This window comes from Melozone crissalis, unplaced genomic scaffold, assembly GCF_028551555.1.
Source record: "Melozone crissalis strain CALT ecotype California unplaced genomic scaffold, PUWL_Pcris_2 ptg000027l_1, whole genome shotgun sequence".
In the NCBI taxonomy this organism is placed as follows: Eukaryota; Metazoa; Chordata; class Aves; order Passeriformes; family Passerellidae; genus Melozone; species Melozone crissalis.
Genome location: NW_026535805.1, coordinates 66,983,737 through 66,996,797, shown reverse-complemented (window position 1 = coordinate 66,996,797; position 13,061 = coordinate 66,983,737). Strand labels below are relative to the sequence as shown.

Here is a 13,061-nt window from a genome sequence, read left to right as displayed (position 1 = left end):
TTTAGAGGTTATTGAGAGTGAGTTTTTTATTGTAAGAATATTCAAACCTTGCAAAAGTAGTCATTAAAACTTACCACTGTCATACTGTGATTCAAATTCAAGAGATAATTTTGGTTTTAATTAAATTAACTCCTTTAATTAAATTCTGAATAAATTTCTCTCTAACATAATCAGAGAGATGCTTTAGTTGTTAACCTATCTTTCTGCTTCTTCCCTTTTCTCATTCAGTCCTCCATGATGAATCCTAACCAGTAAAGAGACCAGAGAGCTTCTCATTAGAGAGAGTCTTGAGTTTGGGTATCTGTAAAAGGACCCTGTTTCTTCCTTTTGAGATTAAACACTAAGAAAAAGTGATATATATATCTCACTGATATATATATATAAGATATAAAAATATCACAGTGATAGTTTTATGAGATTTTTTTCCTTAAAGACTGCTTATACCCAGATGATTTTTATCAGCATAGTTTATATGATGGGCTGCACTTTATTTAAACCTGAAATGATTGTCTGGGTAGTATACATCTATAACTTTGCAACCTTTTTTCCTGTTGGATCATTTACACATCTTGTGATTAAGTAAACCTGGATATTTGTTACATCCTAAAGTCAGATGTTAATTGGTAGTCTCATGTTGGCATAGTCTATGGGGGCAAAATGTTGCATTTATCTTGAGCCAGTATTTTAAGTAGGGTCTTTTAATAACAGTGAATTACATCAGAACTTCAAGACAGATTTTGGGAACTATACATGGGAATCCATCTCACCTCACATCAGTTGCTGATAAAAACCCAGTCATCTAGGTCCAAGTTAGCTGTCCAATCACTTTTAGAATTACTGTGAGAAAAATAAGCAATTCTGGGGGCAATTCTTGCCCATTTTAGATGCATATTTTACCAGGAAATGAATCATCCTTTGCTTTTCTCTGTCAACCATAAAGACAATCAAGGACAACCAGCTCAAATTAGGACAGCTAATTTTGACAGTTACCATCGCTGGCAGTGTTCAAGAAACAAGTGGGCCTGGCACTTGATTTAGTTGACGTGGTGGTGTTCAAAGGTTGGACTTGATGACCTGGAGGTTTTATCCAGCCTTAATGATTCTATGATGCTGTGAAATACCTAAAGGGATGAGAAAAGCTCCAGCCAAAAGCTCTGTTCCTGGGACAAACTGGTTTGCACTGGGATATAACCTCTCCTGTCTTTTGTTACCAGTGTTCATTGGAAAGGTGGGAGCGTCATCTCCTCTGCTCCACATCCCTGGGAGCTGGATGGTGAAGCAAATGTGAATGGAATTGCCCTGCAGTAATGACTGAAACCTTGACCCCTTCTGCTGAAGCTACTACATAGCAGCCAGTACCAGCTTTGCCCAAGGTATCTTTTTAACTCCAGGCAGGCATGAAAAGCAAACCTTCTGTATTTCTGTAATTTTTTAAAATAAATTACCAGTTTGAAGCACTACATTAGACCATGCTGTTAATCTCATTGAAAATGTTGATATTGAAGTCAGTGGAAGCAGTCCAATTCATACCATCTCAGGATCTGGAACATTATATTAACATATTATTGACACAGACAAGAATTGTCCTGCCTATATGCAATTTTTAAAAAAGTTTTTCAAAAGAGCTCATCACTGAGACACTGCTGCCAAATAAATTACATATTTAAAAAACCTATTTTTTAAAGCAGCATCTGTCTTTGACATCTCTCTGATAAACAGAATCTGTGCAGCACTTTAAAAAACTACTGAAATCATTAATATGACACATAACCTCAATTAAAAATTACCGTGGTAAGGCAAAATTACTTTTTTTTTTTTTTTTTTAAATCTGTGTGTGCAACCGGTCAGCCTCGATATTCGGAGTGGATCCTTTTACTTCTGTACATCTATCTGATTTTGTACAGGAAACTAGCAATTAAGAGGAAATGTTACCACTAAATTTGGAAAAAGCTGGAGCCACTACAGTCTCCCTGGAGAAGAAATGTATAAAAGCAATTACTCTAATCAAATAATTCTGCACACAAGATGTTACCTCCATATTGAGAAAACTTAGGTCTGTAGGCAGCTCCATGTTACATAAATGATAAATATGTTTTGACAGTGTAATTAATGTTAGTCTCAAAACAGAAATGCAAATCAAACAAGACATCAAGATCAAAGAGTGTAGGCCTTTGCTAAAATTAACAGAGATGTGGGCAACACAAGCCTCATAGATTTCTGATGGGCTGCTTACAAAGGGTTCTTATTTTAGATCAGTTAATTAGTAAGAAATTATAGCCTAACCAGTATCCTGTAGATGACATGGCAAAGTGCTGACAGCTGTACTACTCTTCTAAACAGTTCCTATGTGCCCCTAAATTACTGAAGTTGCATTAAAAAACACCATCTCAGTTCTTCAATTACAGGAAGGAAAAAATGTTCCTTTAACTATATTTCATTTCCAAAATATATGTGCGGCTTTTCAGGAATACAGATTGCATTTGTCACATTGTCAACACAGAAAGAGACAAAGAAAGTTCCAAACACGAAGAATCACTCTTCTTGTGCTACTCTTTTCACATTGAAATAGAAAAAAAAAAAAAAGAAAATATTTTCCAGTAAAATTTCTTCTCAAACTCCGATGTACCCTTCTCACTCAGTTAAATTAATTTCCATCAGCTTCCTAAACCCCCTCGTGAATATATTATGTAGGCTTATAATTGGTTTTTTTTTTTCTATTTTCTATTCTCTTTCTTACAGTAACTATGTGTCGCTTGTCATTTTATTTAATTTACAGTAAGGAATTTTAAGAAAAGTAGGATGAGAAAAAAAATTAGCTTACTTACCCTTAAGGAAATGTTGCATAATTTTATCACTATATTATGATAATCTGACATTAAGGAATATAAGTGATTACTAAATATTTTAAACAAATGCAGTTTAGTACCTTTAAACAATTAATTTAATCCACAGAGATTGCAAGTCTGGACGCAAACTCAGAGTGCACTTTTTTGTCAAATCCAATAACCATTTTAACCAAGAAGCAGATGGAGTAAGTATGAATGTCAAAACCAGTGTCAAAACCAGTTGAAACTAAAAAAGCTACTTGCAGGCTTCCATCCCTGTATTTAGGTGTAGAAAATGATGCTGTTGTGTTTTATCTCTCAGATTTTAGGTTCTCTCAGTTACCCTTGTTTTCAGTGGGACCCAAGTTTAACCTTAGTTTTCATCCTATAATGCAATTTGAATAGGTTTAACTTTTGCCTCAGATTAATGGAAGTTAGCTAGCTATGTAATGCTATTATTGTAGACTATTTTAATAGACAACAGAGAGTAACAGGGATGTCCAGAGGACCACTTCTGTCATAGAGGATACAAGTTATAAAGAACATAGATATCCACTGGCTATAATAGGGAATTAAAATGATTGCCTTTGAAACATACATTTTAGATATATGTATCACATGAGATGAAATTTTATGACTGAAATTTGTATAATTTCTTCAACTGGGTGAAGGAGACAGAGTGTGGAAATACATGTTTTTTCTGGACACAGAAATGTCCGAAAAGGTAAAGAAATGCATATAAAATTCATGACTCATTGATGTGTCCTTGATAGGCTGTTCTCATTCTCAGAAGGCCAAGTGATAGGTTCCTCACTTGAAGTTATCTTCCAGAACCCTGGGTGTCCCCTAGTTGCCCTTGAGGAGTAGCAGTGTGCTGTTGGGATTGCTCTGGTATTTGTGGTGTATATTTTAATGGACTATGTACTGAGACTGAACCTTGGCCTTACAGCAAGTAAGACTTTGTCAAGACTAATCAAAGTGCTATTCATTGACAATAAAACACCTCAGTGTAGGTTGAGGCTTGTTGATTCTATATTGGTGCACAATAGGATCCATACACTGTATTCAGTCTGAGTCAAACTCACCAAAACATAGGTACCAAAGCCTTCCTCCCAACAGTTCTTGTCTAGGTCCTGAATAGATGTCTCAAATGGTACCAGTCAATTGTCTCTGAACTAATCAGTTTGTTGTCATGGGAACTTAGACAGCTAGATTGCACAAAAGCATCTATGTTTAGTTGACTTGACCTGGAGTTAAACCCAACACAATTCAACTAACCTGTCTGGTCAAAGGCTAATTCTGTCAGGTTATGCCCTAGGAATGTCACCAATTTTGGTGTCTTTATTTACTCTGATGCTTTGGAAAAAACCTTTCCAGGATGTTTTGAGTATCAGGTTTATCAGTTGTCTGTCTAGGGTAGATCTGAGTCTGAAAAAGTTCCCTGATGCAGAAATGGATCCAATGATGTTTGTCTAGCTAGCACAACAAGGAATGTAGTTCCAGTGCACATATCATCATTATGGCTCCTGACACAAACACATTCAACAAAACCCAGGACTGAGCACATGCAGAGCTTCTGAAAAGACTACTTGGAGGTTATTTTCTTTCCCAGGAGGAGAAGCACAGGCAGAGTCCTTCCTTTTTTTTTCCCTGCAAGGAAGCACAATGAACTGGTGCTTCCAGGGTCACCAGCCCTGTGTGCTTCCCTCAGTTGCAGGCACAAAGCCCTCTGGCAACCTCAGGGTAAATAGCTGGGATGAGATTTACATCTGCCACTGTCAGCTTCTACCACATCAGGAAGGGTTAAAACTGAGCAGTGAATCACCTTCTTGCATGTTATATTTTTCTGATAAATTCTACTTCTTTTTTAACCATATAATACCATAAAGAAAACATAGCTGAGAAAACTCTTTGAACAGAACAGCTTTGAAGCCCAATTTTGGCAGGGGAGGCAGCATAGGTGTCATTCTTAATAAAAAGAGAACCAGATGTCTGGCAAATCCAGTGGGTATGGAGGAATTTTTTCAAAAACAGAACAGCAGGAGCAAGAGAGAAACAATCATTACACATTTTAAAACTAACCATAGAGGGAAGGCAGTGACTTCATTTTTATCTTTGACTCCGAAGATAATCTGCACCAGGGAGAATGAAAATTATGAAAAGCTCCTGGCTACTGCTCCAACTGCTTTCATGCCTTATCAGCTTGATGAGGCTAATCAGGCCAGGCAGCCCTGATTAGTACAGCCTTACTCCATCTCCAGGAATCCCAGAGTTGTGAACAGCTATGACAGCTCCTTGGCCCTCTTGTCAAAGTCCTTGAACCGAAGTGTTTGTGTCACCTTCATCCTAGTGACTTTCTACCATGTAGAGCTGCTCTTGAACAGCAGTGTCAGCATAGCAGCAAACTTCAATACGTGAAAAAATTAAAGACTAATTATGCTCTCCAGATACACCCACAGCAAGGAAAATTATGTGTGTGTATTCAAGTGTAGAACTGGGCTCATCATTTGTTAGGATAAGATTTATTTTCACAGTATAGGAACACAATTTGGCACAGCATCAAAGGATTAACTCAGGATGCCCAAATGCTCTAGGAGATAGATGGTGTTTCCTGCAGAGAGTTAGAGTGTCAGATAATTCCATAGAGCCCCAACAGTAATTAAGGAAAGTCAACATACTAAATTATGATTGAGAACACAGCCTTCTATATCTTATTTGAACTCAATGCTTTGTGCTTTCAGACATATCTGTTGTGGATTCCACTGCTAGCTATTATTTAGCAATGGATAGCAGTAAAATCCTCTCAGACTGAGCATTCCATAGAAAGAACAGAAATTGTGGAGATGTTACTTCATGCATAAGTTGTCCCCCATTTGGCTGGGTTTTCCTAGCCATAGTGCATCAGATTAAGAAGATCCAAACAGCCACCTGGATGAAATGTCTCATACTTGAGGAAATAAAAGAAAATCACACATCTATTACTCATAAATGATTTTTCTTTTAAGAACTGAAGAGCATTTCCCCCTCATTTTTTATATTTATATAAATTTTTAAAATTCCTTAGGAGTTTCCTCTTTCCCAAGCTCAGAATTCCTGACACTTATGTTTTTCTCATGGGAGGGGTGTCATATGTAGTAGCTCCATGGCTTTTTCCCATCTTTGGTATCCTCATATGTGGCAAAAAACCTGACAAATCAGTAAAACCTTAAAACAATAACTAATGTTATTGTAATGTTATAGCAACCAGTGAATTGGTCCTTTTAGGGTTTGGAGCAGTAGCCATGCTATGGAACAGTAAAATTTCTCCGTGAAGTATCATATTCTCATCCATTTATTTTTGTAAGTAATGATTATGCAATCAGTTCACTGACCATGAGAGTTTTTTGGCTAAATATCAAACTTGGGCTGTAAAAATTCACCTTACATAGCCCCTTATTTGAAAATGGAAAGCTGAAAATAGCTTGAAGTCCGGAGAAGGGAAACCTGCAATTCCTCAGGCATTCTGAGCAATTGTAGGAGTTCCAATTGAAAACTTCCTCATCCACTGTGACCTTGCTTGAATTAATTGGTTTTGGAATTAGTGCTGAATAGTTCTGTAAATGTGGAATTCTCTGAAGTTTACTCATTGCCAAGCAGAGTCCAGCTGACTGCTAAAAGTAAAATGGCCCAAAGACAGCGTTCAAAAAGTAAAATGACCCAAAGTCACTTCATCTTCCTCAGTGAAGTCTTCAGCAAGCATGAGCTGAGTTGATCTACCTACTATGAATCAGAAAAAAGGAGGTGCATGCACAACTGAGAGAATCATTAGGATTGGAAAAATCTGACAGATTGCATTATGCTACATTTTCTAGAAGCATTAAAATTTTTTTTTGCAGTATACTGACAACTTAGGGCTAGTAACTCTGTTTCCTAAATTCAGCAATGCTTTCTGCTAAATTTCTCTCAAGATTACCACAAAATCCCTGAAGTGGCAGAAATTACTTTGGACTGACATTTAACATAGAAGAGAAATCCAGGATGCCTTTATGTACCTTGACCAAGTCCTCATTGTGCTGAAGTCCATAGCTAGGTGGATTTTTTTATCATTAATCCATTCATTTATCATTAATCCAGTAAAAAAATACTGTTATAGCCAAAAAAAACCTGGGTTAGAGGAACATGTGGAGTAGTTTTAAGGAACTGAAAATTATCCTCTCTTTTATTCATCAGACTGAAAACCTAAGAACTTAACAGAGTCCACATAGTCTGTGCTTGTTGCTGGAGAAGGATTTCATGCATCTGATTGAGTCACATATTTAGCATTTCTGGCTAGCTGCTTCAATTTGAATATAAAAGCAGTATACACTGAGAAGTTATTCCACCTGATGAGTAAATATCCTGAGCAGTGTCCAGAGGAATCCAGAGGAAATGTTTCTCTCAATAAAGATGTAAGTGTTTTATACATTTTATACAACGTATATAATGTCATCAGGAGAACATACGTGTGCCTCCAAATCTGAAGAGATGGTAAATTGGTGTTCAAGTTGGCCAGAAGTGCAAGTATCAAGTTACTCTCTCTCTCTCTCAGGAAAGGGATTTTAGCAAGTTCTGCTTCACAAGAGACCATGCTAATTGCTGCCTCCATTACCATTGCAATTCAATGTTCCAGCATTCACAGTAAAACCAAACTAAAAAAAAACCTGTGAGGAAACATCCTGAAATAATCTATAACACAAGGAGTGATTAATACAAAGGACTCTCTCTACATACAGAACTTGTAGCAAAAGTAAGTTGACCTTCTCAGACCAAGGGGGAATGGGGAGTGATTAATATCTTCCAGATGTCCTTGTTGGTTATGTTCTCATAGTACAGTCTGGCGCTGTACCACAGAATCTGAAGCACTTTTCAGTGAGGGAAGCCAGGTGTTGCAGGTGGGATAAGGTGTGACTGCTCCTGACCTGCTGCTCTCCATTTCCCAGCGGGACTCTCCAGCCAGGGCTGGCTCTGTCTCAGCTGGAGCTGGCACAGCCCCAGCACCTCCAGCAGCCTGTGCCTCCCCCAGCCCTGTGCCACACTCCCTGTGCCTGCTGACCTGACAGTGGCATGATGTGCTTCGACAACGGGGAACCAGCCTGGTGCTACCTGGAAAGTGACCCAGTTTTTATGAGCTCTTCCTGAAAAGTGAAACATTGCTTGCAGGAGTAGCAGAGCTGTAAGTCAGTAGCACTTAGGATGACTGCTGCACTCAGTGACTTCCCATTCAGGAAATTACATGTTGTCTGTGATGGAGGAGCGAGGTGGGAGGCAGCAGCAGCTGGAGCTGCATTTTCTCAGCTGTGCATCTGACAGCTGTGGCTGGATACGGTTCAGAGACACAAAGCATATGCTGCCATTCAGGGCTTTTAACATCAAGGATCTTTTACTGGGTTCATTATCTCCTCACAAAATGAAACGTGATGGCTGGAAATGCCCTAACCTCAATGAAAGAGGAGTCTCAGCAGGGCTCACACAGAGGCCAGGTCTAGCTTACCATAGGCCAGCAATGCTGGCTGGCTGCTTTGCACTGCCACTTGTCTCATTCATTTACACCTGGGGCAGCAGGGACTGCCCTAGGCCTTGTGACAATCTCCCTCAGAGGGGAGAAGACTGGTTCCACAAATAATTAAACTACAAGGATCCATGCAGAAGTTAGATGTTCTTTAGTACCAATATTTTTCTGGGCTTTCTCTGTAAAGTTGTATGCAGTTAAGAGCCCGATACTGGTAGCACCTTTTCCATCTATTAGAATATCCTATTAGCATAGTCCATTAATAATGTCCCACATAACATTCATTATAGTTGCAACCTCCTGAAAGTTGCAAATGCGTCTAGGAATATTTTAGGAAAATGCATGCTGTAAATATATATTCTATACTTTTGTAATTGAATCCATAGAGAATTTTAGTTTAGGTTTACATTTTTAGTTACAAGAATGAATTTTTAGCTAAGCCTATGTGCTACGAATAAATTGCTTTACGACAATGATAAGGGACAGTCATGACCTATATAACTAAAATTGAATGGAATAATTAAATTGAAATGACTATGAAAATGTTAATTTTCTAAAAAACTCCTTTAGTTTCTTTGCCAAAAAGAATTTGTCACATCAGAAGCAAAAAAGAACTTAATGTAATTTTCTTAAGAAATAAAAGACTGAATTGGAAATAAAAAAACTGATCTGATGTGAAAGTCTGATCTTTCTGACATTTATTTGAATGTCAAATGTCTGCCAACACCGCCAACACCATTTTCACATTTCAGGCAATGGCTTCTTTTACAATTTTCAAAAAGGGATGAAGAAGTCAGATTTTTGTAAAAATTATAGTAAGGATAAGAAATGCAGTATCTCCCTCCAAAGTGACAAGGACTGAAGAGAGAAAAATGGAAGCATTACACCTAGGATTTTAAAAACAAGAACTTTTTTGGCAACTGAAATTTCCCTTCAAAGTGAATATCATAATCCTTACTCTTCTTTTATACTAGATAATTCTTTCTGATTTGCATATTTACCTTATATAGAAATTGTTGACAAATTTGCTCAGTGGCACAGAGATGACATTTTAATTACAGAATCACACTCAGAACTGTATACAGTCCATAAGACTGGAAATAATTTTGGAACAGGAAAACATCTCAAGTCATCTTTTTTCTCCAGATTGTCAATATCACCTCACCACAAAAAATAAAAAGGATTACATTGTGAGCAAGAAAATCTATCTGATGAATAATTTCTGAGATGAGGGAGAAATTAGGACTGAAATGAAGGATAAAATTTTCACAACCACAGTATTTAACCAGCAGAATACTAATCAATGCATAACCTGTCTCATAATCATGAAAACACTGTGATGCAAACATACTTAATACCTAATCTTGTATTTTCTCAAATATATTTTGTTATTCAGCTTTTTCACTCTGTGGAAATAAAATAAGTTCTTTTCAGTGAGAATTTTGGGCTTATGTAGCACATAAACTCATGGCAGTTTAGGTAAAAATCAGCCCACTTGGTAACCAAGGTGATTCTGAAAATATTCCAATTCAGTACTTGGAGCAGATTCCAAAATAAGCATCTGTTTGTGTCTCTTGCCATGGAAAGTGTCTTCATAATGATCACACAATAATATATGATAAAGATGAAAATTAGTCTCTGGGGTAGCAATAAGATCTCATTTTATATCATGATAGCATCTCTATTAATCAAAGAACAGAAATATCCCTAGAGGGGGCACTGTAACCAACAATTTCAAGCTTTACACAAAGTTTTACATAACAATTAAAATACTATGCTTAAGATAAAATAACATTTTATGCTACTTCTGGAATGCAAATGTATATTATTCAACCATGGCTTCCTTTCTAAGCTCCCGCTGTTCTGTTATACAACAGACGTGTTAAGCAAATAATTTAAAAAGTATTTTTATATTCTACATTTTGAACTCATTTTTACCTTTTGTAGATGGGTCGCCTGCACTACAGCTTAATAGTATGTGGCAAGGACAATATCATAATTAGGAACTGGCATTAACATATTTGGAAATGTAGAAGCGAATTTGGATCAGTTTAAAAATAATACATCTTTCCTATAGATTTCATTTTAATTATTGAATGGTTCTCTGTGCAATCTTTTCTCTACCAATATATGCTAAAATTCTAAAATGGATAAAGCTATTGTCTTTAGTAAGCCACTAACAATAAAAAAAAGAAAGTTGCCAGAAATATGTTAAAAGATCTGAACAATGAGCATTATGACAATGAAAGCTAAGGGATAATGAGTAACAGCAGATGTGTGAAGCTTGCCAAAATGTTTACAATTCAGTGAATTGGTACAATTGGTTACACCTTCCCTAAAAGTAATTAATTACCTTTTACAGCAACTTCCTTTGAGTATTTAGACCAAATATCTTTAATCTTACTTCTCCTTTTTTTTGGTACAACCTAAATTAAAATTAGCACAACTAATATAATTTAGAAGATCAATTACTTGACAGATAAACCACATAAATGTCTAACAATATTGAGATTATACCATTTGCACTTGCATTTTTATATTTGCACGTAGATAACTGCATGTATGTGAAATGAAGGTCAAAAACCCAGGTCCATTACATTATGCACGCAGGATTCTTCCTCAGAAAGAGCTTATTCCAAGATGTAACCACAATAGTACAGTATTAAAAACATAAGAATATTGGTATCAAACACTATTTCTACACAGCAAAAAGGCTTCTAGTGTCAAAGCTCCCTTGATAAAACAAGCTGATATGTTTTTACATGCAGAGCAGTGAAAGGGTCAGGGGAGACTGGGAGACTGGCTTACCTGTGGTTGACCTGATGGTTGAGGTGATGTTGGAGGATGTCAGCGCAGGGATACATTCATCATCTTGGGAATAGCCTGCCTGAATGGCACGCAAGTAACTGTGGCTTCTTGTTCGGAAACATCCAGGGAGGTCAAGGGCATCCATTGCCTGAGCTTCAACTTCACTAAACACTGATTCACACACCGATTCAAATTGCCCATTAACCTCTGCTTCACTCATCTGAATAAACAACAACAATGCATTTGATTTTTGACTTGCTTTTTTGTGATCATCACGGCCTCAACATCTCAAATGGACACCTGTACATTGATGAAGAACTGTTTTAGCAAATAGTTAAAATGTAGTAATCCCTTCTGATCACATTCACATTGCTCAACTTAGATCAGCTGTTTACACATCTCTATTGAATGCATCACACATGCCATACATTAATGCTCCATTCAATATCTTTTGGCACAGTTGAGAAGGGACCCAAGCCCAACTCACTTCCTGGTTAACTGGGTTAGCCATTCGCTCCCATGGAAGAGCCTTTTCTTCAGCAGCATTGTATAAAATCTGACACTCCTGCCAGCAGGGGTGCTGTGGAAGCCTGCCAGGCAGAGCAGCCCAGCTGTGCCTGCTGGACCCTCCACCCTGCTGTCCCCCTGGGGTATTTCCCTGCAGCGCTTAGGCAGGACCCAGCATCCACCTGCCAGCCCTGCCTTGCAGGCTGGGCATGAGCCAACACTGTGCCTGTTTTAGAGGCAATTTTCAGGATAAACAGGTCTTAGGCAGAGTGGCCAGGCTTGGGGAACCTCTCAGTAGGAAACCATATGTCACTATTTTGAAAATTAGTGCCTTAGTTCTACCTAAAATGTTTTCCAATGTTCACTGAAGGCAGCCCTAACTACCTGTAAATGTACCTGAATAACTAAATATTATTTTTATCCAAAATCAGATAGGAAGTTTACATGAACAGATATTTGCATGACTTTCTGAAAAGAATTATTTTCTAAAAAGTGAGTGCTAGAAATCAGAATCAGTATGAATAATTTTACAAGTTAAATTTATGGCATCACTAAATGGCACATCCGGTTGATATTAATTTTCCTATACAGCTGCTAAGTGCTCCTAGTGCTTTATTCATTATGGAAAGAGAGTCCCATCAAATGTTTCAAATGTTTTAGGGGTTTGGTTAAGTAAATGGAAATTTTATAGAGACGTTCTGATGATTATGAATAACTGATAATTTTGTGTAAGACATTTTAGCTACTGAAAACCTTCTGAAAAGAATTACATTACTCTTCATAAAATTTGCTTTTAATAAAGTTAAGTAGATTAATGCAATCCCAAAGAGAAAAAAAAATCTTACTCTGACCTATTTTTCAATACTGTTGATCAGGAAATATATGGTAATTTAGTCCATAAACTCAGTAAGTCTTAGCCACTTATTTTAAACTAAGGTTTTTGACAATAGAAAAACAAAAGTTTTCAATCTGAAATTAAAAATATATACCACGGAATTCAGCATTCTTCTTGAGTCTACCCTTTGTGAGGTGTGAAAAAGGAAGGATCTCACAACAAAAAAGCATTAAAAAATCTCACAAATGATACAAACTGCTATTATGTAGATGGAACAAGAGGAGGATGGAAAAAAAACAGGAAAGAGCAAAGGTTCAGAACTTGATATTATAATACATTTGCTTGGGGCAATAGCTATTAAATGGTCTGGAAACAGCTGGACTGTTAGGTAGGAATTTTGTGGCTAGCACAAAGTTGCACAGGTTAGTGAACACTGACAAAGAAAAGAACTGTATCCTGCAGGTTTAGTTAATCTGGCCAGTTGAGCAATCTACTTGCAAATGAAATCTATTGTGGACACCTTCCAGGTAATGCACACTGAAATGAAGAATTTTAACCA

The 13,061-nt window shown here is 37.1% G+C and overlaps 1 protein-coding gene across 18 annotated transcripts in view; it reads right to left on the bottom strand.

Annotated features, from left to right (window-relative positions):
* Nucleotides 1-13,061, bottom strand: part of DLGAP2 (DLG associated protein 2) — a 450,442-nt gene that overhangs the window by 36,120 nt on the left and 401,261 nt on the right. For all 18 annotated transcript variants that reach the window (XM_054280610.1, XM_054280612.1, XM_054280611.1 and 15 more), the window contains one exon: nucleotides 11,161-11,380. In XM_054280610.1, the coding sequence (XP_054136585.1) occupies nucleotides 11,161-11,380 (220 nt within the window). The remainder of the gene's footprint in view (nucleotides 1-11,160; nucleotides 11,381-13,061) is intronic.